The 24,620-nt window shown below is 34.6% G+C and overlaps 1 protein-coding gene across 5 annotated transcripts in view; it reads left to right on the top strand.

Annotated features, from left to right (window-relative positions):
• The window catches only part of LOC105193676 (tolloid-like protein 2), a 25,288-nt gene extending 1,786 nt beyond the window's left edge, over positions 1-23,502 (top strand). The window contains exons 2-16 of one of the 5 annotated variants that reach the window (XM_039458070.1): positions 2,948-3,052; positions 8,902-9,054; positions 9,338-9,533; positions 9,956-10,249; positions 13,421-13,810; positions 14,162-14,340; positions 17,553-17,783; positions 17,893-18,117; positions 18,404-18,871; positions 19,234-19,296; positions 19,480-19,798; positions 20,432-20,723; positions 20,914-21,127; positions 21,302-21,552; positions 21,655-23,502. In XM_039458070.1, the coding sequence (XP_039314004.1) occupies positions 2,948-3,052; positions 8,902-9,054; positions 9,338-9,533; positions 9,956-10,249; positions 13,421-13,810; positions 14,162-14,340; positions 17,553-17,783; positions 17,893-18,117; positions 18,404-18,871; positions 19,234-19,296; positions 19,480-19,798; positions 20,432-20,723; positions 20,914-21,127; positions 21,302-21,552; positions 21,655-21,819 (3,545 nt within the window). In that variant the 3' untranslated portion in view covers positions 21,820-23,502. Of the gene's footprint in view, positions 1-2,906; positions 3,053-8,901; positions 9,055-9,337; positions 9,534-9,955; positions 10,250-13,420; positions 13,811-14,161; positions 14,341-17,552; positions 17,784-17,892; positions 18,118-18,403; positions 18,872-19,173; positions 19,297-19,479; positions 19,799-20,431; positions 20,724-20,913; positions 21,128-21,301; positions 21,553-21,654 lie in introns of all 5 variants that reach the window. The other 4 variants (XM_039458063.1, XM_039458080.1, XM_039458075.1 and 1 more) reach the window with 4 other exon arrangements.
• The last annotated feature ends 1,118 nt before the right edge of the window (positions 23,503-24,620 follow it).

The following is a 24,620-nucleotide window of genomic DNA, read 5'->3' as shown; positions in this document are numbered from 1 at the left end:
TGTACGTATATTAGCATTTAGCATACGCAGGGTGACTACACGCTTACCATACCTGAATTTTTAACAGGATTGCGAACATTACTTAATTACTTAATTATTAAAGTAACAGGTATAACGCCGTAATTACCGTTCCTGTTTTTTTATATAAAAAATAATTTGTTATCATTATTTAGACAGTAACGATTCGTTATTCTTTCCCGTTAATTTTTCACTTTCAAATTTTGATGAAAGAATCTTTCGTTTTTAGAGTGGAATTTCTGTTACTATTTGACCAATTCAATACGAGATTCATATATTATAGTGATTTAATTCGTAACATTCGTAACGTACACACACAGGTATGCGTTTATTAATGATAAATGTAATGATAAATGTAATGCCAAGTATCGTTATCACTGATAAAAAGTAGATAACAGTAACAGAGTTACAAGCAACGCGCGTTACTTTCCAATTCCAATTTTTCGATACTAATTGTAAGTAATCACCTATACTATTATCTATTAAATTTTATAGAAAAAAAAGAGCGCAACTTGAAAAGCAATTTTTCTTCCTGTTGCGTTTTTAAAAAAACCTTTAGTTTCCAATTATATTCGAAAGACTCGAAGAAAGTTTTTACAGAGATTAATACGCTACGTCCAAGTATGGATATTATTAATGAGGAAAAAGCACTTCTCTATGTTGCTCCAGAGAGAAGGCCGAAGAAAAAGTTGGCCGCTCGAATATTATCGCCCACGGTGTTCTCGTAACGCGAATGCATCTTGGTGCATGGTGCGCTGCATCGCGCCCGCGCTGCTCTCCTCTTTTCTCAATTCTACGTAAACTGCACATGTCTCGTTTAAAGATTCGCTCAATCTTACCATATCTTATCTTTGAATGGCTTTATTTTTTTAATTATTTTTAACAGACCAACGAACCCTGTGAACTTTTTCTTTGCATTACATTCTCGTGTTTATTTTCATCAACATTAAAAGTTTGACATCTTTCAAATGAAAAGACTTAATTAATATTTAGCTTTTAATCAATATTCATCATTTTATATATCCGTGAAAAAGTTTAATTATCCATCCGTAACATCTGATAATTTATCAGGATAAAAATGCATTTTTTCAAAATGTATACTTTTTCCATTAAAAAGTTACTTTCACATTGCTTCAAATTTTTCTCTCTGTTAAACATATGATATACTTATTAGTGATTTACTCCTCTCTTCTTATTCTGCCATGTCTTTCTCTTCTCTTCCACATTTCCGCTCTCGCTACACTCTCTCCCTCCTTTCCTCCTCTCCCCTTCCCCTTATTTGTTGCTTGGTGCTTGCTTTCGCCCTAATTGTTTTTCTCTCTAAATTAGAAGACTTTAATTAAGTATATACAGCGGTGTATGGTATACATACGTGCCCCAAAAAACACGTTCTACATTTCCAACTAATAAAATTTAATTTTAAACGCGCAAAAAATATGTATTTGTCATATAAATTTTTCACTTATATTATTGATTTTCACTTATATTATTATGTATTGTTTATTGGCTACTTATTTTGATTAAAATTACAATTTTTCAAATTGATTTGAATAGCTGAACGGAAGCTATCGTGCAAACTATTTGTATATAAAGGATCGTGCGATATCGTTGTGCACGAGATCCAGCAAACAGAAATGAATTGAAATAAATGGAAATAAATTTATTTCGAAACTTTTGAATTCTCGCTTCAGATTTTTCTGATCCACTTGAATCCGAAAATGGAGCTTGCAAAAACATTTTATGGATGGATGAATCCATTCGAATTCAAAATGATGAATAGCTCACATTGTATTTCAATTTATTTGATTCCGAAAGTATATAACGGATAATATAACGGAGACATAAAACATTGACAAAAATCCATCCAAATTCAAAATAACGATTGGCACATTTCGTCATTTAATTATTTGAGTCAATTTGAATAAACAAATACTCTAAAGCGCGATCTCCGGATAAATTCAAATAAATTGCAATTTTCAATTTATTTGAATTCATTTTTATTTACTGGGTTAGTACTTGTGCTTTTGTGTAATGTAATTGATAGTGAACGTTGCAAAACGTGTCAAACATGTTGGCGCGGGCGCGGGCGCGAGCGCGACGTAAGTTTGTACCGCAAGGTGTAAAATTACATTGAAATCTAACGACTAAGATCCAACTGTCAAACGATACTGTCGAATGCGAGCATACTCGAATGTTCCATGAAAAAACCTTAAAGTTAAATCACTTTACAATATCATATTGTAAATTCATTTTTTATAATATTACATTCAAACAAGAGCATATTAACTGCAATTGTAACAAAATAAATTGACGTAAACGCAAAGTTACGTATAGTATTTGCATAGAAGGTATGTATTTAAAAATATCGAACGGTATCGAATGTAAGTTTGCCCAAGTTACAGACAACAATTGTAAAAGACATACGAGGCAATAGAAATTCAGAGGCAATATACGTCACTCTGAACAACAGTTTGCTAAATTAGTTTATTGCAATGTTTGCGATAAATAATGTTGAAAAACGTTAAGACAAACGTATAAATCACAACGCGCTATCGAGAAAAACTTGGTACACGACGATAATGATACTCCTTCATATTTACAAGTGATTGAAAATATTTTTCAATGAGATGTAATATAGCAATAAAATTAAATCTGCGAGAGATATAAAAAATTTAAATTGAGATAGTCGTTTATAAATCAATGCAAATCGATTCTCTTCGATTCACTTGGTTAAGTCGTGCGAGATACGTGGTATATACTGGTATACTGGTATGCCATTCGCCTTGCTTTCCTTCTGTTTGCTTGTTGATTATCACATCGAGAGATAACCTTTTAACCCCCGGTACGCCTCTGGCATGCAGTTTGTGTGGCTTTTTCTTTAATTCCAGACGAGGAAACGAGAGATTTTGATGTCTTACCATTTATTTAGAACAATGTTTATTCAACATCCAACCTTTGAATATGGCAAGCAGTAAAATTCGATTTCAGACGTTTCATTTACAGCGTGTACAGCGTGAAACAATTAATTATGTGGGTAAGAATGACATATTATATAATATAATTATTATTATATTATGTGAGAACTCTGTGTTTTAGTTCCATTACGGTTGAGATGTATGAGATTTGTAATATATAATAGGTATCTAATATAAAAATCGATTATATTAAGGTTCTCGTAATTTATTTTTTTTTTCAATTCTATTTACGGAGATACCGAAACATTCTCATAAATTAATTGAGTGAAAATTAAATTTTTACTTTGATCAGTTATAAAAAAATATTTCATATAGAATATTTATTATAAATAAACAGGAGAGAAAAATTTTAAAACTCTGACATTTACTGCCTTCTTACATACATACTTATGACGTGGAATATTACACGTACAAAGTGGTCTCGCGTTGCGCGCCTTCTTTGCACTTGGAGATGCGAGACATTATCGCGATAAGGCCTAAAGATTTGAAATAAATTAAAAAAAAAAAAAAAAAAAAACATCTCTTAGATCAGTTTTAAAACGATAATTAATCACAAAAAGAAAATCTTAACCCGTAGGTTTTATTTCTACTCTTAGGACTACCGGTTGTTCCACTTTTGTATAAACTATGTGATAAATTATCTATAATGGATAAATGTCTATGTCATACGTATTATATGAATGTGTAGACATAGATCATATTATGTTTAATATATATATTATAATTTCCAAAGATAATTATAATATGTTTAAGGATTGATTATTTCTTCTTCGGATAAATCATGTGGTAAAACTTATCTAATATATATATATATATATATATATATATATATATATATATATATATATATATACAGGATGTTCATTAATGATTGTACCCACTTTTTACCATAGAGAAGCATGATTTACCGACGGATATTTCTAACATATTATTATATTAGAAATAACAAATGCGTGCTCTTATGGTAAAATGTGGGAACAACCATTAATAAATACCCTATATATATGATAATTTTTACCACATTTATCCAGAGAAGAAACAATCAGCCTTTAAACATATTACAATTATCTTTGGAAATTTTTAGACATTTGGACGTGTAACTTTCTTCTCGAAAGTTGGCAGCATTGAAAATTGTTTTCTAATGTAAACTTCACACGTAACAAACAACAATACCTATATGAATTTGAAACAATCTGAAATAAAAGTGTCGATTATTCATACCGGGCAAAGAATTTATTAATTAAAACATGAAGATACTGAACATATAAAAATTATATTTTAAATAGTTTAAAGTATAAAAAGTAACAATTAAATTCTCGTTACTGTTATTGAAAAAATGTAACTATAAAAAAAAGAGTAACTGCACAACGGTAACCCGCCGACATTACAAGTGATTACTTTCATACCTTGAGTAAGATGACACAGTCGATTAGATGATGATTGTTCATTTTTCTAAGCTAATAACTGATAATAAACCGATGCTTAATTTACTAGAAGATTTTAAATGATAATAAATAATTTCTTACAGTTCGATTTCAATCTGTCTAAAAAATGTGTTTTGAATTTATCTATATATGTAATTTTTGTAGTGTTTGTTTATAAATAATAATACAATGATAGTAAATATTTTTATTTGCTTTATATAATTATAATAGCTAAAATTGTACACAATAATTTTCACTATTGAAAGTTATTTTATCCATGGCACATATAGCAGGGGTAAGATGATGAATTTTTCTTGTTAAAAAATGTAAATTTATTCAAATTTTAATTTATTTAACAGTTGTTAATTTTACAGATGACCAAAACTTTAAGGATTCTGAAAAAAAGTACATAAATATTTTTATATTTTTATAGAAATTAATGAAAACCTTTATGGCTGCCATTTCATTCCCGTTTCCTCTATATGTAACTCTATACATATATGCATCTATATACTATTAAGTATGCATAAAGAAATTGTTATAAAAACAATTTGTAACGTAAAATTTTGGTTATATTAAACAAATGCGTTCTAATTCCACAAAATGTTCTAAGCCTTCTTCCTACTGTACTTAATGACACATCTTTCAAGCATATATACTAGAGGTGTGAAATGCATTTCTACGTAGTAAATTTTTAAGTATGTTTTATTAAGTGCTGAGTTTTATTTGATTTAGATGCTTTTTATTATATAAATACATAACATTGTTACTCGTTTTTACACACACACACACACACACACACACGTGTGCGCGCAATTCAGTCCATTAATTTCAGAAATCTGTTTCTTTTTCTTTATTTTTTAAATCATTTTTTAAGGTTAATAAATTAAATAATTATTTAGACTTTGTATATATTTTACGAATGAACGTGAAACTATGGCATATGATCGAATCAAACTCAGGAAGTGAAAAATGACGTAGAAGCCGAACGTGATGAGGACTTATCCTTTAGGATTAGATCGAATATTCACCTAGCTAGTACGACGGACGGTAAAGACGGACGGTGATGGAAGAATAGCGAGAACCGGAGAACTATACTCGATCGTCATTCACACTCCCTATGATTGAAATCAATTCCACCAGTCATTGTTATAACGATCATTGTTTCCAGATGACGTTATTGAAGAAAATGGCGTAAACACAGTGAATCATTATTAATATCAACTTATTATCGCTTGCGTTTAATATATAACAAAGTGGTAATCACCTCGAGACGAATCATGTCTCAATAAACAGTCTATTTTTGTGATTAATGTCGAAACTGCGCGCGTATTCACATATTCGGCACATTAAGCATGTTGTACTCTATAACGATTACTTTATCGTGCAAGAGAGAACAATCACGTATCTATACAGAACGTAACCCCAATGTTATGGATATGATACTCGAATATATTTTTCATTCAAGTTAAATCGCTAACCATCGAATAAATAACACACGTGGCATTATATTTTACACCGAGTACTTTTCATGTTTAAATTAGTATTATATTTATATATAACAGAGTATACTTGTATATTGGTTTTTCACATTTTTATATTAACATATAGTTTATTTAAACTAGACGTGCGCTCCGCCTTGTTTTCTTTTTGATATTTTAATTTTACAGTTGAAAACATTCCACAAAAGAATTTGGAAAAAGTATTACATTGACTGACTTAAAATATACAATGACCTTGGCTTACGATACGAAGTCGCGCATGCGGCGCGATCGAGCTCCAGACAACCAATCGGTATCGCGTAATAAAGGCAACAATGAATTCGACTATCGATTAATACAGATTTTTTAAGAGTGATGACGAATGGAAAAAAAATGCGCGCGTAGTACGCACGATTCCTTTTCCGATTTGAACTTTATGGTTAAATTGAGCTACTTCAATTTGCTTTTTTTTCATACAGGATACAGACAAAGAGCCTGGAAGTATTTAATATCAAACTGTTGGACAATATCAACGATTACATTTCACGAGAACAAACTTGATTCCTTCCCCTTGATTTTACAGCGCAGATCGATCGAATTGTCATTGACAAAGGAAGGTGTAAAAGATATATCGCTATTCAATCGGCAAAAGAAAACTTATCGAGTACTAGATGTTACCGCGTGCGGAACAAAAGATAGAAAATAAGAAGAACAAAGAGAGAAAGCAGAAAAAATAATGTATATAATTGACATGAGTAGTGTACGCAAGCGTTTAATCCGACGCGATAGAGACTCGTCGCAATGCGAGAGGTTTCTCCATTCGAATCAATACAGTATATACTCGTCGTACACATACTCACGTAATCCGCGGATATGTATATATGGACAAATGCATGCGTACGGTACGTGTTGTATGTTGAGAGTCAAAATGTTGACAATGAGACTATTAGACATTTTTCACTTTTTCACTCTTTGCTGTGCATCGTTACGTTTTTTTAACTTGTTACAAGTAATACATTTGTCTTACTGGTCAAAAATTTTTACGCCTTGAAATCTAACAGCTGTATCAATTGCGCTCTGAGTGTGTAAGCACGGTAATTGCTCGCACTAATATATATACAGTAAAGATATATACACGCACACACACACACACGCACACACACACACACACACACACACAACATTACAAAAGTAATACGTGCTTAAATTAAAATTTAAGATAAATGTTTTCTTACACATAATGAAGTTTAAAAAAACGGTTTCACAAATCGATTAAATATATTATATTTTACAATATTCTGTTCGTTAGAATAGGCTGTTGGAATTAGAAGTAATTATTATGTGTTGCTAATGTGTTGGATTGAACGAGACACGGCTTAAAAAAATAAAATTATCGTATATATTAAGTAAACTTTTACGAGACAATATATGTATAATATTATGACAATTAAATCGCTTGGCTATCACAAGTATTTTAGTGCAAAGGTCAACATTTTTCAGCTAATTTTCCAATTAGTTTTTTAATTAGATAGTCTACTTTATTTCATTAAGTACTTGATCGTTTTCTCTCTCTCTCTCTCTCTCTTTTTATTTATCTATTTCTGTCTCACATATCGCGTGCTTTTGCAAATGTCCTGGAAATGGAAAAGGCTTCTCTGATCGATTCGGAGATTGGAAGTCAGTTCCGTCATTACGATTGGCTCTTTGCCACGATTCTGCGGCAAGACGATAACATTTTAGATAATAACTTTTTCTTTCATTTAAGAAATTTGTTGTAATCTTTCTGAAAAATTGTTTTCTCTAATGCAACAAAAATGACATAGCAGTAGCTATCATCCCTAATCGCTACTATGATGTTGTCTCTCTTTGAGTTTATACTTGTCCATTTTTTGAAAATTAAAGATACAATTTAATAATATGTGAGACACAGTATTACAAAGATAATTTTATATTAATCTTACCGTTGGGTAGTAAAAGAAATGGACAATTTGTGTACGTAAACGTAAATAAATACACACAGATATGGCGCGCGCGCGCGCACGCGCGTGTGTGTGTGTATTTATTTACGGCTAATAGGAAAGTTGATTTAAAGAGCGTTTATCACACGTAATGAATACGTGGAGTATCGATAGAATTATTTTACGTGAACACATTCGGACGATGCTCCCGCCTGAATGGCACGAAATCACCGATTCGAAACGGACAGGGGTTTGGCATTACGTGGTTTGTAACCGACTGCACCATGCATATACAAGCATTCGTATACGGAAGCTGTGCAGGGCCGCATTTGCAATTTTACACAGAAAATATATGTATTTGTTTTATATATAATATTACAAATTCATACTATTGCGGTGTCTTTTTCTAAAAATCTGTGCGCGTTAGTGGAATTATTACAATTAGCTAATTATTACAGATTAATACGAGTAAAACATTCCTTAAGAAAAAGAAGAACTGATGAAATAGAACAAGTTACAGATACAGTAATCAGTTTGTTGATTTACATAATACTTTATCAGTTCTTTATTTTAAGGGGTTATTAAATTTTGGAAAATAAGAAAGCTGAAGGAGCGATTACGAAGAAGATGGTAGAAATTATAAATTTAATCGATATATACTTGTACCTATATCAAATTTAATATCTTGGCACTATTGTGCGCGTGTATATACATATAGTTATATACGCATACCTATGTATAGTTGGATGAACCGCAGTGACTGCAGGTATGAAATTTGCTGCTATAAAGTTATATTTACATGTCGCAGCGAATGCGCGGCGATTTCAACCTCGTTAATACTTGGCGAGGTGTGAGTGCGCGCGCGCGAGCGCCTAATTAATTAACCGAAACGAACACCAACGCATGCAGGGATGCATATGCGACATCGCAGTTTCGAAGAATTCTAATTTATTACGCGCGCAACGCATACATTCAGTTTGTTGCTTGAACAATATGTAACAATATACCTATCGTAAATATAATAATATTGTATGATTAATTTCAGGCGGATTTCTCGGTGACATTGCACTACCAAATATCAAATACGACACGGAATGGCGCGAGCAAAAATTAAATAAAAGTTATTTAGAAGAATTGGAAAAATATAGAGAAGAAATATTAAATGAAGGTCTACAGGTGGAAGAGGAAGGCCTTACAGGTAAATAATAAAAATATAGGTATTAACATTTTACCTGGAAAGAGCAAAATTCGAAAAAACTTAGTCTCTAGTTTCTACCGGAAATAACAATATTGATATTTTTCGATAGTTGCCATCTATTTTACTTAAACACACACACATACACACATACACACACACACACACACACACTGTATTTGTAATTTTAAAAATATTTGTACTTATTTTTGTGTAATTACGATTGTACGTGTATTTATGAGCAGCTTTCATATTAAACTCGAAAAAATGACATTGTTTATTTCAGAAATTTTCCAGTTTAAGAGCGAACACGATGCTAACAAACACATGCTCCACGAGCACGATGAGACGATCGTTCAAGAGAAGCCAGAGCCTATTTCGATAGACCGCGACCAATACAGTACCGATGATAAAGGTTTTACCCTTAGCGCTGGAAATGATGATACTAATCCCGCAGTGAAAGACGAGGGTCTCGAATTCAGGTGTTGTAATGAATTTACGTACAATACTTGTTACGCTTCGCAAAAGATAAAAATATCCAGTGAAACATATTTAGTATTTGATATCTTTTTTTTACTGCGTAATACATATTTTTTAAGTACTGAAATCTTATCGTGAGAAAATATCGTCACAACATAAATTATTAAGAGAAAGGAAAATAGTAAATGCGATACGAATATCAAATGCAGAGAATGGGGGATATATATTTTATGCTCACGTAAAATGTTACCTTTTGACCTATCTCCTATTCTGGAAATAAAAATATATGTTTCCTGGAAATATTTTATGCTATTTACGATATCATATTATTTATATGCATGTGCGTACGTGTGCGTGCGTGCGTGCGTGCGTGCGTGCTAGATGCTAATTGACAATTTATATTGCTTATTATTGCGTCCGTCAGATTGGAGTCCTCGACTCAGGCTTCGAAGAAAAGGCACTCTGGACGACAAGCTCATCGACAGCTTTCCAGGAGGACTTCAATATCAAAATCAATGAAAGCCAGACAAACGAATAACATGCCTCTCGAATTTTCAACCTCTACGACTTTAACTCTCGAGGATAATAAATATGTGGGTCGCATACATACAGACGGTGTCAAGGAAACATTTACCATGAAACCTGAAACGGATACGCAAAATGTATCAAACCGACGACGACAACGACGACGACGACGACGACGTCATCATCGTAGAAGGTAAGAAGAGACGCGAAAAAAATCAAATTTAGTCAAATACAAATTCTAAATTGATTTTTATTTAATACATATACGTTACGATGTAAAAGAAATCACTATTGTTAACAACTATAGTGCACCCAATCGTCGATCGCTCGATCAGTCGTTCCATCCGATTTTATCTAGCGAATATTTATTCTTATTTTGTTTTGTCTCGATATTATTTCTTCCTGCTTTCGATATCTTTTACCGTTAATATATATTATAATATGTACGCACGCATAAATTGTTTTCGGACGCTATGAAAATGATGGTTAATGACTCGTCACTACGCAATGCGGATGCGCAATGAAAAAGATTGCGAACGCTGCGCGAGATTTGCGATTTGCGATTTGCGATTTGGTATAACGATTTATTATTCTTTCATTTGGTTACTATTGGGCGCATCAATTTCCAAGTATCACTAACGATATTTCCGCTAGCGGGAGCTATCTCGCAACGCTAATAACAATGGTTGTCGTCGTAAAGCTGGAAAATGGGGTCCGATACTCGTCGTCCGGGCATTTTCAGTCCTCAAACTGCCAATAACTTGTCAGCATTGGCAGTGACATTTCGCGCGCGTAGTGTTCGCCGACATGCCTGTGAGACCAGGTACGTCGCTCACGCATTATTTCTTGTACGTATGGTATACTCTGACACTTATCTTCTTCTCGATTATTAAACGGCAAAAAAACTTGCTACATTTTTATTCTCAGTTTTTATTATCAGTTACACACGACGCGACACGACGCGACGCGACGCGACGTGTCGAATCGTTTTGACAATTTTCACTAGAAGGTACTAACCAGTGCACCAGTGGTCAAACATTATTAGCAAGGAAATCTGTTAAAATATGTTCTACACGTGGCTAACTAAACTTACATACAACTTTGAGATAGGTAAATCGACAAACGAAATCGTAAGTTATTTTACTAAGTTTAAAGAAAAAAAATATGCTACGTATTGGGCATATTCGTCGTAAGGCGTCACTCGGATTTTTATTCGTCCTTTCTAGAGCTTTCACCGATCCATTCGAGTATCGCATATCCGTATACGACGGATTCGCGGGTCCAGCAAAGCTGAATCTCCTCCCCAGAATTCTCTAGAGCTTCGCTCGTCGGGAATCACCATCACGCGATCATGTTTCACGGTATCGGATATAGGGCGTAAACACGCGCTTTCGTAAGCCTGTTTCAAAGCTCAATCTATGTCCGGTGCGCTCCCCAATCTCTATGTACGTATCGCGACCCTTTCGGATTTTCAACCCCTACGGGATTAACGGGACACTGATGTATGCACACATGCACAGAGTGCAGGCTATTCGACTAAATATACGACGAAACTTTGCGACGAAAGAAAACCAAGGTCGCTACTGCATATATCTGTTAATCAAGAATATCAAGTACGTGTTTCTCTTAAAAACTCGAGCTTGATTATCCCGAAAATAATTTTCAAAGGCTGTGTAGCACGCGCGGTAAAGTTTTTTAGACTTAAAAAAGCCAACTCTTAAAGTTAACATCTTCTTCAAGTTAACAGGTAATTGTCCAGTTGTGCAAAGTGTCATAATTATGTAGATGTACGTACAATTCAATAGGATATTATAATTTTACCTATTGACTTCGACCACTCGTCAATTATGTTCAACAGCAATAGAAATATCGGCAGTTAACGTTCGTCACGCGCGTTAGCAGCGCCTTCTCTTTCCATCTTCCCAAAAAATCCCATCTATACCAGAGTCGTATATATGCCATTTACAGGTATACATACTTGTACCGTCCTCCAAATAGTAGAAATAGATCGCTGGAATAGATCTCTTCGCAACACACAGTACTAGGCGTAACACCGAGCTACGTACAGGGTGTTGCGTTCACATACATGTCGGTCTAACTGGTTGCCTATTCATACAGGCGCGCATGGTGGTACACAACTGCGTACGCTTTGTCACGTCGGCAATATCTTACCGACATGTCGAAGCGTACGCAGTTGTGTACCACCATGCGCGCCTGTACGAATAGGCAACCAGTTAGACCGACATGTATGTGAACGCAACACCCTGTACGTACGTATACGTATATAGAGGAAACACGGTAAATGCGTCTCAACCGGATTCATTAACGCACTCTATTGTAGCATACATACTTCTCTTCTGCACTTTTCACGATGCTTACGGTCGTACACTTACACGCGAGACACGCTAATTAATCGCAACGCTTCGCTGATTCAGAAAAGGCTCTCGTTCGAGAGCCGGACGCGAGGCTCCGGCTGGTGCACTGACTTGGATTTTTCATACATTACTACCTTTTGATTCGACCGAGCTTGGTAGCGGGCACAGTAGAGCGGAGCGACTTTCTTTTTCGGAGTCATCTTTTAAATGTACCCCCTCGCGGTACACAAGTTTTCGTTGCTGATCTACACGAAGGAAATATGAATTAAACTATACGTAACGTTGACAAAGTGATCTTTTAGCAACCGTTGTAGCCGTTTACTCGACCAACATTACCGTTTCTCAATTTAGATAGTTTAGTTTTTTTTTTCAGTGTTTATTCTTCCAATGTTTGTCGATCGCTATACAATTAAACGTGGTACAATTCCTAACATTGCGCTCCGTCGCAATTGCCAATTTCGTCCGCCCGCTCTCGTAAAAAGTAACGCGTTTACACACACCCACACACACACACACACACACACACACACACACACACACACACACACACACACACACACAGTGAGTGCTTTCAATTCAACGTTTGGCGATCCGCTTTTATCTCTATACTTTTGAAATTATGCTGTTCTTCACAAATGCTTATTTTTGGATTTTGGAGAAGAGACGAGGTCATTTACTATTTTATGTAATCTCACTTTTAAAATTACACGTTTCACATCACATAACAGGTAGACGCATATTTTTCTGCTCGCGCAACTTTTATATTATATGTATATATCTAATGCTGTTGATCGCAGCTTTAACAACAGTTTCCACTTTCTACGTTCGTTTCAATCAGCGTTCCGTTTTTTTTTTTTTTGGTCAGAAAATAAGCAGAATAAATAAAATATTGTTAGTGTGTACTTGGCGACATGTCCACGCGTGTTGTGTGCGCGTGCGTACGCACGAGCGTACAGACCATGTACAATTGCTACGTTTATTATCCTTAGAATTTTGCAAAGATACTCCCACAGTCATTGTAATCGACGAACGCATAGCCCTATCACCGATGCGTCGGACGAAATTATCTCTGTACACGATCGACGCCTTCGTTCTATCGAATTCTACGATATAGAACACAAGCCAAAATACTTGATGAACAAGAGCGGCACGAGACACGCGTATTTAAGCAGAATGCGTCGGGCGGCTACCGCGAGAAAGGAACGAGTGTGGGACCACGGTGTGATTCCCTACGAGATCGATGGAAATTTTTCCGGCGCACACAAAGCCTTGTTCAAGCAGGCGATGAGACATTGGGAAAACTTTACTTGCGTCAAATTTGTAGAGAGGGTGCCTAGAGAGCATCCCAATTACATTTTGTTTACGGAAAGACCTTGCGGGTGAGTTTCGCAAATAACACAATACATTGTATAATGTGCGATTTGTACATTTTGCCATTCTTTTCTCTATCCCGCGTACAAACAATTCGAGTTTTGCATATTATCATTATTGTTATATTAATATTATTTTAAGCGACAACATCACACGTTTCTTCATTTCTCGCGCGACTCTTTCGCGCAAAATTATTATAGCAATGTGTAACATGGTGATATAAGAATAGCGATTCCAATGTCTTAATATCCTTAAAAGCCTTACGATCTCTCGAAAAAGAAAATAGAGAAAACAAAGAATCGGTGTTCGAGACGTGTAACGTGTGTTTGATAATTTATCAAATCTATTTTCTCCAATAGATGTTGCTCTTTCGTTGGAAAGAGAGGTAACGGACCGCAAGCTATTAGCATTGGAAAAAACTGTGACAAATTCGGTATAGTTGTACACGAATTGGGTCACGTCGTTGGATTTTGGCACGAGCATACACGACCGGATCGTGATCGTCATGTACAAATCATCCGCGATAATATTATGAGTGGTAAGTGATATATATCTTGATTTGTTTCGAATATCCGATTGTTCCGTATGTACGTTTATTCCGAATATGTACATACGTACTTGTATATAGAGCGATACTTAACAGTGATAAATTCATGTCAATAATGCAACCCATGCAAAGAAATTCAAGTATAGTAACGGCTATTGGCACTTGTTTACTTTGATTTGCATTACATCTGCGATACAATAATGCGACTAACACGGGTGCGCGCGCGCGCGCAAAATAATTTATTTTAAAACGCTTATGCGTGAAAGACGTCATATTCTTTGACGTTTGACCTAACGTCAATATCGCGAGTAAAATTTTGCTACAAATTATCTCAAACAGTTGATCCGATATTGTTACGACTTGCATCAATTATTAAAAATAATCCTTTCAAAGGAAAACGTATCTATTTGCAAAATAAGTATATCTGCAACTTGTGAGATATCGCAAAAATAAAATACTTGTTTTTTTAGGCCCTTTTCTAAACTCGCGCTGACCAGGTTAGTTGGAATGAGTCTGTATAAATTTTTGAACGGATTTCTTTTATTAACAAAGTTATAATTGTAATTAGATCACCGTTATGGCGGCACTTGTTACTTATTCATTCATCATACATTTCTTTAAATTATTCTCAAACTGATTCTATTAATCTTTTCGGTATTGCGCGGGCAACTGTGGACGATGTGGAGATTCGTCGTTTGTTTAACTTGTACGTATATCACTTTTGGGCCGGGTGGATTTTACAAGCCGGCGAGATTTCTATCAGCCATCTCTGTTCAATTAAATAAGTACTAATAAGTAAAACGTTACGTACTCAAGTAAGGCGTATCGAAATCGTAATGGCACACGGGGGCGAAGATCCATTTGAGTAACGAGAAAACGATCAGAAAACGTTCTTATTATCTAGGTATTGTACTAAACTTTATTATACATTCTCGCTCGGATGTACGAGAAAAAACTTTAAAAGACTACTTACCGATATAATTATATGCCCTATAGCTGTATGCTATTTCGCTTATACGCTAGGCACTTTTAAAGAGGAGCTCTTAATTTCAGAGCTTAAAAGAACGTCAGTACAGCACTTGGTCTTTTATCTTTCATTTGAAATTATATCCAACCTAAAATGTGACGGTGATACACGAGTATATTTTTTAGCTGAAGAGACGATTGACATTTAATATCGGAAATGCGCGCATCTGTGCCAACTTATTTTACTGAAAACTTACATTCAATCTCAAATTACTCGTACAAAAATTTTCTCTATTTGGCTTTTATTATTGAAAATATTACACTTGAAAGTTTCAGCTTTAAAGACCGATAAAGACCGTCGAAGATTTTTTAAATAAAGCGATTGCGTTTGGTGTCAATTTGATGTGTACAATCGTTTTGAAAATAAATATCAATATTCGTTACATTTATCGCAAAGTACATGTATCATTCTCATCATTAATATGCAATGCGATGCAATAGGAAATACTTGGTGAAGAATAGACTTGAAATATTAAAGATTAGAGGAGAAGAGGGTATTGTGGGCTACTGTCGACAATACGGCTACCCCTATTATTTCCGTTAATTAGGTAACGTATTCTAACAATTGCTTATAGAGTTATTTGTTTAGTAGCTCGTCGTTTTTTTAGTAATGCTAATATGCCAATACATAATGACTGACAATTGTCATAAGGCATTTTACTTACGAGCACTTTTAAACTTTTTCAAGGTAAATGTGTACCTTGAAAACCTTTTAACCTTTAATTACATACACTTGCTTATTATTCTTAAACTTGAGTGTACTATCACACGAAGGTACATACACTCGATTGTTTCTTTGCCATTTAACTTTTTATTCGGTCGTATACATTTCGAGTTATACAAAGTTAAAACAATAACATGGAATTTGTTAATATTGTTTTTTAAGCAAAATTTTTATATCGAAATATTTCTTTGATAAATCGATTGTCATTTTAAAGAGAGGTGTTTAGAAACATTAGAAACATCATTTTATGCATGTTGTTTAATGTTAAACAGAGATAAAATATTTTTAATGAAATGTCAAATGGTATTTCTAAAACTTCTGAGCGTAGGAAAATTCTAAACAATGGAAAATTAAAAATATATAATTTTGTAACAAGATACTGTGTTTCTTTTAAACTACTTTTTTAAAATTATTTTTATGGATAGCTATATTACAACCACTTTTTTTCTATCAATTACGCAATGCATTAGATTTTTATAAATCACGTCCTAAATAATAAATATTTCATTACTTTGAGCCTAGAATCAAACAACACTCTGACGAATGTAATCGTTCAATAGAAAATATTAATTGTAAACAAAGTTATTCGATAAAATGAAAATGGATGCCATATTACCCTCTTCTGCTCTGAGTAAATGACTCATCGACATTCCGGAACACGCACAGTTTCTCATGTTTCTCGCAAACAACAATATTGGACCCAATTTTCATAAATTTTATAGAGATGTCACACACACACACACACACACACACACACGCGCGCGCGCGCGCCGCGCGCGCACACGCACACGCACACGCACACGCACACGCACACGCACACGCACACGCACACATATATATATATATATATAAAATATATATTTAGTCGATGTTTGGCAAACGTGAATAGGATTTAGTTAAAAGCACATGTATACGTGCTTTGAAGTATATTTGCTGTCGCAATCGTTTCAAGTATTTGTTTGTTTACGTGACTGAAATTTGTTATTGTTTTAAATTAATTGTCTAATTTAATGGAAATGTGCAAATGTTATTAATCAATGGGCAACTAACAAAAGTAGCGAAGTAGATTATTTATATGCGACAAGCACAAGGAATTATTGATAATTGTCACTTTGGATTTCACTATGATTCGTGTGATTTATTCTAATGAATCGTCTAGTTAGAGAAATAGCTCATTATATATATCTGTATTTGTGTTTCTATTTACAAGCTCTTCACGTAAATTGTTTGTTTACTATAAATTGTAGTTGTTTTCCTATTATCCATCATATATATATATATATATATATATATATATATATATATATATATATATCACACCACTTTGTAATTACAATATTTCACGACATGATGGTTAATAGGATAGCAACTACGATATATATATATATATAGAGAGAGAGAGAGAGAGAGAGAGAGACACTTTTGATGAAAATACTGTGTCTTGTTACAACAGGTCAGGAGTACAATTTTAACAAGTTGACAGAGGAAGAAGTAAACTCGCTTGGGTTGCCCTATGATTATGACTCTATTATGCACTATGCAAAGAATACCTTTTCAAAAGGCACTTATCTAGATACAATTTTACCTATGGAGACTCATGGAAAAAAGAGACCCGAGATTGGACAAAGAATCAGATTGAGCGAGGGCGACATTGCACAAACGAATCTTTTATACAAGTGTCACAGTAAGAATTGAACTATCGTTCTCAAGTATTTTTATTAAAATATTTAATTTTAAATAATAACTATAACAATTAAATTCCTTAAATAGATAAACTTGGTGAATTTTTACAGAATGCGGTAGAACTTTTCAGGAGAACAGTGGTAGTTTCGGATCACCGAATCATCCGAATAATTCTCCGTCTATCGATGGGGAACGATGCGAGTGGCGAATTACAGCTACGCATGGCGAACGTATCGTATTAAATATCACGTCCCTCGACATATTCAAAAGTGATTATTGCCGCAGCGATTATCTCGAGATACGAGATGGATACTGGTATAAGAGCCGAGTATTAGGTAAGCATTTTTTTTCTTGTAAAAGAAACTTATCTTTAAGCGAAAAGTGTTTGCGTCTAACAACACGTCCAATAACGCGAATACATCGAATCTACGACGCATTGAAAAACGCGTGGAACAAAATGTGTTTAGAAAGTGTATAACAGTCACATACGTGCGATATAATTTTAATAAATTTTCTCATTACTTTTGTCACTTGTGTTCGGAGAACAGTGACAATTTGAAAGTAAAACGAGTCTCGCATCTCAGCGGAATTTGCTAAAACTGTGCGTACCATTTGATTCAGGTCGATATTGCGGCAGTGGAAAGATGCACGAACCAATAGTGTCGAGTGCAAGTCGGATGCTGGTAACGTACGTGACGTCTAGCAGGCAAACTGGTCACCGTGGTTTCACAGCGAATTACGAGGCTGTTTGCGGTGGCGATGTCGAATTAGATGGTATAGGACATCTGGAGTCACCAAATTATCCAGAGGAATATCAATCCAGCAAAGAGTGCGTGTGGAAATTGTCCGTACCTCAGGATTATCAAGTGGCCTTGAAATTTCAGTCTTTCGAGATCGAGAACCATGACAATTGCGTGTACGACTACGTCGAAGTGCGTGACGGACATAACAACGATTCCCCTTTGATCGGCGTTTATTGTGGATACAAGATACCACCAGATATTAAGTCGACGGGGAACAAACTGCTCGTCAAGTTCGTCAGTGACGGTTCCGTTCAAAAGGCTGGTTTTTCGGCAACTTTTATGAAAGGTATAAATATATTTATATACATATATATATATATATATATATATATATATATAATAACATAATAAAGCGCGAAAGCGTAGTAGCGTATGTGCATATACTTATACATGTAGTAGCTGAGAAAAAACATATGCGTCATATGCGCCTGCTTACGAATTTTGCGATTGTTGTATACATGTATATGTATATATACGTATTATATAAATCATGTACATGTGTGTGTGTGTACGCGCGCGCGCGTGTGTGTGTATTTGTGTGTGTGAGTATGTGAGACGCAAACGATATATGTTACTTTAATGTTTAAGAATTCGACGAGTGCGTGTTAACGGAACACGGTTGTGAACACGATTGTATCAATACGCTAGGTGGATACGAATGTTCTTGTAAAATTGGTTACGAGTTACACTCTGACGGCAAACATTGCGAAGGTAAAGAGCGACGACGACGGTTCTCCTGTAAAGGCGGAAAATCTCTTTGATCTGTCCAGAGAGCCAGTATATTAAAATTTATATATATATATATATATATATATATATATATATACATATATAATAATTATATAGTGTAATAAAATATTTTGCATCGAGTATAATAAAATTTTATTTCCTTAGATGCCTGTGGTGGATTTTTCGACGATAACAATGGCACCATTACGAGTCCATCGTTTCCCGAAACTTATCCAGGAAATAAAAATTGCGTTTGGGAAATTATCGCTCCGCCTCAATATCGCATCACACTAAATTTCACGCATTTCGATCTCGAAGGTAACAACGTGTACCAGGAAGAATGCGAGTACGATTCGGTGGAAGTGGCGAGCAAGCTTGGCGATGATGTTGTCAGAAAGCATGGGATATTTTGTGGAGCACGATTACCACCACTTATCACATCCGAAGGCAACTTTATGAGGATTACCTTTACATCCGACAATAGGTTTTATCTCATCTATTTTCTCTCTGTCACATATATTAGATTCTTGATACATAACAAAAAAGTAGCGTTTAGCATGTACGTAACGTTTCGATCGATAAATTTATTCGTATCTAGTTAATCGTTAGTCGATTAGTTTTTTACGCTACGTTTTACTAATTATATTAAAATAGTTTTGTACAACGAAACATTTTTTTCAACGCAACAGTTCTTTACAACGTGTACGTGCATTTGCACTGTTTTCATTGTATGTTTTAGCTTTTCGTATTTATATATAATTTAATCGAATAATCATGGTAGATATAGAATAGCGTTAAAAATTCGTTAAAAGAATGCAATTTTCTCCCCTGTTTTCTTTCACCTTTTCTATTGTTTAAACGTTTAAAAAATTTACAATTGAATAGAGAAAATATAAAAATTTTGGAATATTATAGAGAAAGCACAAGTTATACGATATAATCGAACCAAAAGTATCAAATGCAGTCGTTGACATTTTGTTTCTTTTAACGAAACATTTCTCACAAGTATCTTTACGTTAAATCTTACAACGGAACATGAACCATTCGGTCGGGGCTTAGACTATCGGCAGGAACAATCAATACTCTTGTCATTTGCACTGCACGTTTTATTGAACAGCGTCCAAAAATCAGGCTTTGCTGCTGTATTTTTCACGGATATGGACGAGTGTGCCAATAACAACGGTGGATGTCAGCACGAGTGCAAAAATACGATAGGTTCGTATCAGTGCTCTTGCCACAATGGATTCACACTTGACGAAAACGGTCACGATTGCAAAGAGGGTGGCTGCAAATACGAAATTACCGCACCCGTGGGGACGATCAAATCACCAAATTATCCAGATTATTATCCTGGCCGTAAAGATTGCGTTTGGCATTTTACTACGAAACCAGGCCATCGGATAAAATTGGTTCGTATAATTATTTTGCACAGGCGTCGCGTAACGTTACACGACAACCGTACTATCGTACTATCGTACCCTATTCGATTACACTTAATTTCAAATAGTAGCGTATAAAGTGAGAATAAAAAGAAAGTGGATTTGTGAAGAAGGGTTTTCTCGTATAAAACTCGTGTAAATTTGTCGCAATGTCGTATAGGTATTTAAAGTTTTCGAGATGGAACCGCATCAAGAATGCGCCTACGATCACATAATTATTTACGACGGAGATTCACCAGACAGCATTATCTTGGGTAGATTTTGCGGTAACAAAGAACCTCATCCGATTCTCGCTACAGGCAATCAAATGTTTATGGTTTTCAAGAGCGATGCTTCCGTGCAGAGAAAAGGTTTTTTGGCCACGCATAGCACAGGTAGTTTTCACATGCTTCTTTCTACATGCAGTAACGCCACTTTGTATCGGCAATTGTGGCTCTTGGCACAAAGATTTGATTCAATATCAAAGTGTGTGAAACAACGAATCTCGGGCAGTTTAGACGGTTTAGGTAATAAGTAATAACGTATAGCAATTCTAATTTGCGTTACAGCTTGCGGTGGTCATCTCATGGCAACCGATAGAGTGAAACATTTATATTCTCACGCCAAGTACGGTCATTATCATTACGATCATAGAACCGACTGTGACTGGGTAATAGAAGCACCACTCGGCAAAAACGTTCACTTATCTTTCCTTTCGTTTCAACTGGAATACGAAACCGAATGTGGATACGATTTTGTCGAAGTTTTTTCCGGTTTAGACGCCTCTAGTCCACCGTATGGTCGATTTTGCGGTAATTCCGTAAGTATGATGCTTTCCCGATGCTCTCATTGGCATTAGAATCAATATCAAAATAATGGAGAGACATTTGAATTTTTTATGAAAAACTGATCGCTATTACAGAATACTACCGATTTTATTTCCATGAACGAGGCGCTACTGGTAAGATTCAGAACGGATGATACAATCTCGAACAAAGGCTTCGTAGCCATTTTCGTGGCGATTGATCGGCAGGATAGCGAGGAAAATTTTGGTGGTGAAGACAACGAAGATCAGGAAAACATTTGATCCTTGCCTCGACCACACTCCAATCAATTGGCATGATTAAATTCGGAGTTGAATACTTTTGTGACAAGTATCAATTACGAGTACTAGCCTGACAATACATTACGTCTTCTATTCTATTATGTATGCTGGATAAAATATTCATCCTTGTTAGAAAACATGTTGATTCCTGGAAAAAAGTATATACACGTATGTGTGTAATCACATAATCATCGACGAACACGAAGCGACGTTTGCATCGCGTTAGATGCAGTTAACTAATTTCATATAGCTGATATACACAAGATTTTTACGAGTCTTGGATCGAAAATATGTCGATTAGCGTCCTAGTGTTACATATATTCTTTCAAGCCATACTAAAACAATAGATCGAGTTAAGCAATGAAAAGTTCAAAGATACAATAGCAATCGCGGAAAATCATGACGTATAGTTTTTTTTTGTTTGTGTCTCGTTAGAGCACAACGAAATTGTAAATTAAAACATGAGGAATGTTTTAAGAAATATAATTATCAAGTTTTTTTAAATACGAAATATATTGGAACAATCAATAACGTATTATTATTTAAGTTGAATTATTCAGGTAAAAAATTTCTTAACACGTAAGAATTGATATACGGTACGGTTAAATATTTAAGTACGGTTGAATACTTGAAATCAATTTCCATTCATACGAAGCAATCTCGTTTACACGCCTTCTCACTCGTTTAAATTATATACAATAGCGATAATTACACGAATATTTACAGTTTCCGTCGATAGATATATGATGACATAAAATATTGAACGTGGCCTATAAATACGGATTATTTGCGTGCCATACGTAATATAGCTAGGATATACACGATTGATTAATTAAGAGTTAATTTTAAATTAATAAGATTGTTCGAGGAAAGAACTAAGATAATTAACAACGCATCATTTAATAACGTCACATCACACTTGTAACATGTACACACAAAAATTAGGTATAAGATATCAATATACAATAGAAATCATAATTAATATATCGATAGAAAGAAGAAAATCTTTTCTCATTGATATCGTTCTCACAAAAAGAACAAGCACTGCCCAAGTGACAGTAATATCGATACTTTATACGTCTCATATGTATTACAATATGAAATGATTAGATATATAGTAAGAGAGAAAATTAGATTTACATGATAAAAAGCATTACGTATCAAACATATATATTACAACATTAATGCGGCGCATCGACGATCCACCGGTCTACAGTCTCGCGGTATATTTGTTTCGCAATGCACGTGATTAGAAACGGGTGTAAAAGATTCGCACGATAAATTTGGTTGAAAGTTGATATTAATGAAAGCAATATATGTATCTCCAGGAGATAAAAAAAGGGGTTTCGTAGATATTTCACTTTCCATTCTTCATATTACACTTTTCAATTAGAAGCGATCGTCAAGATGCAACACAACATGTTTTCTGTAAACATGAGCGTAGATAAATATAAAATATGTGATATTTAAATAAGTACATGCGTATTTGTGTGCGAATGTGCGTACGCTTGCGTTGTTTGCGAGGGAGTAACCGGTATTTTGTCGTTTACTACGCTTACTGTAAATAAATAAACTCAATAGTATACACACACACAAATATAAATATATGGACATGTAACAATATTAATATTTAGCAATGTACTGAATTATTATATATAAATATTATAACGTTTACGTCTCATACTTTCATATACCTTTAAATAAAAAAACTAGAATTTACTTATACAAAGATTATAAATATAAATTCAATTTTTTTTCTTTTTTTATTATCTTTCAAGATATCATAAATTTGATTCACCGATTGTTCTTATGTATATGGGAATATCGATAGAAAATTGTTAAGAAACGTTTGTTATCGGTATTTCACCGGATTTTTAGGGTTTGAATCGTCGATGGATTCCGACTCCCCGTCACATGAAACAAATTTTGGTAATTGAAAACAAATTAAAAATTGTTAAACTTATCGTGTAAATATTTGACAAGGTGGTTTCGATAGCAGCCTTAGTAAAAGTAAATTTAAATAAGTAAAAAACTTTTTAATTATTTTTTTACACAGTAATAATACTTTGTTACGTTAAACAAAATAAGGCCAAACGCATCATATACCGCTATATTAGCCACTGAGCTTTTCTATATTATTCTTACTTAAACTATGTAGTATTACGATTGGGTAAATTTCGCGCGTTGTGCCATCTCGAACGTTTACCGCGATCGCATCGATCACAATCAATACGTGTGTAATAATTGTTTTCAACGAGGGGTTGTGATTCTATCCCGTTACGCACATTAACACATTATATTCACTTAGGTTAGGTCCTCCGATATACGAAGAATGTCATCTTTGCGGTGACATTATCCCAGTAGCGGAATTCTGTAACTCCTTAGCGACAATTCGGTATCGTTACAGCGTCGTTGCGCAGATATTATACATGGTAGAAAAGCTGCGCGACGACACGTAACGATATCCCTAGCTGTCGTTAAGAGTTCAGAATACGGCCACAGGGGCTGTAATACGGATTTTTCCCGCGTGTTTTTCCCGCGTGTCAATACAGAACTGCCTTTCTCGAGAGATTTCTAGATTTCATCCTCCAATGCGGCAAAACTCCTTACGAAGACGCTACAATCGTTATGTTCCGTTGGAGAACCATTACCCCCTAAATGCTTCATTCAATTGCCTTTCAAATTTGCCGGAAGTAGTGAGCTGTATACCATAAAATTCCAAAAATAAGAGTTAGGCAACTGTAGTGGCGATTGTTGATTGGTTGCCTCAATCTGCCATATGT

This window comes from Solenopsis invicta, chromosome 2, assembly GCF_016802725.1.
Source record: "Solenopsis invicta isolate M01_SB chromosome 2, UNIL_Sinv_3.0, whole genome shotgun sequence".
NCBI lineage: Eukaryota > Metazoa > Arthropoda > Insecta > Hymenoptera > Formicidae > Solenopsis > Solenopsis invicta.
The sequence above is the reverse complement of the archived record's forward strand: the minus strand, read 5'-3'. Positions and strand labels throughout refer to the sequence as shown.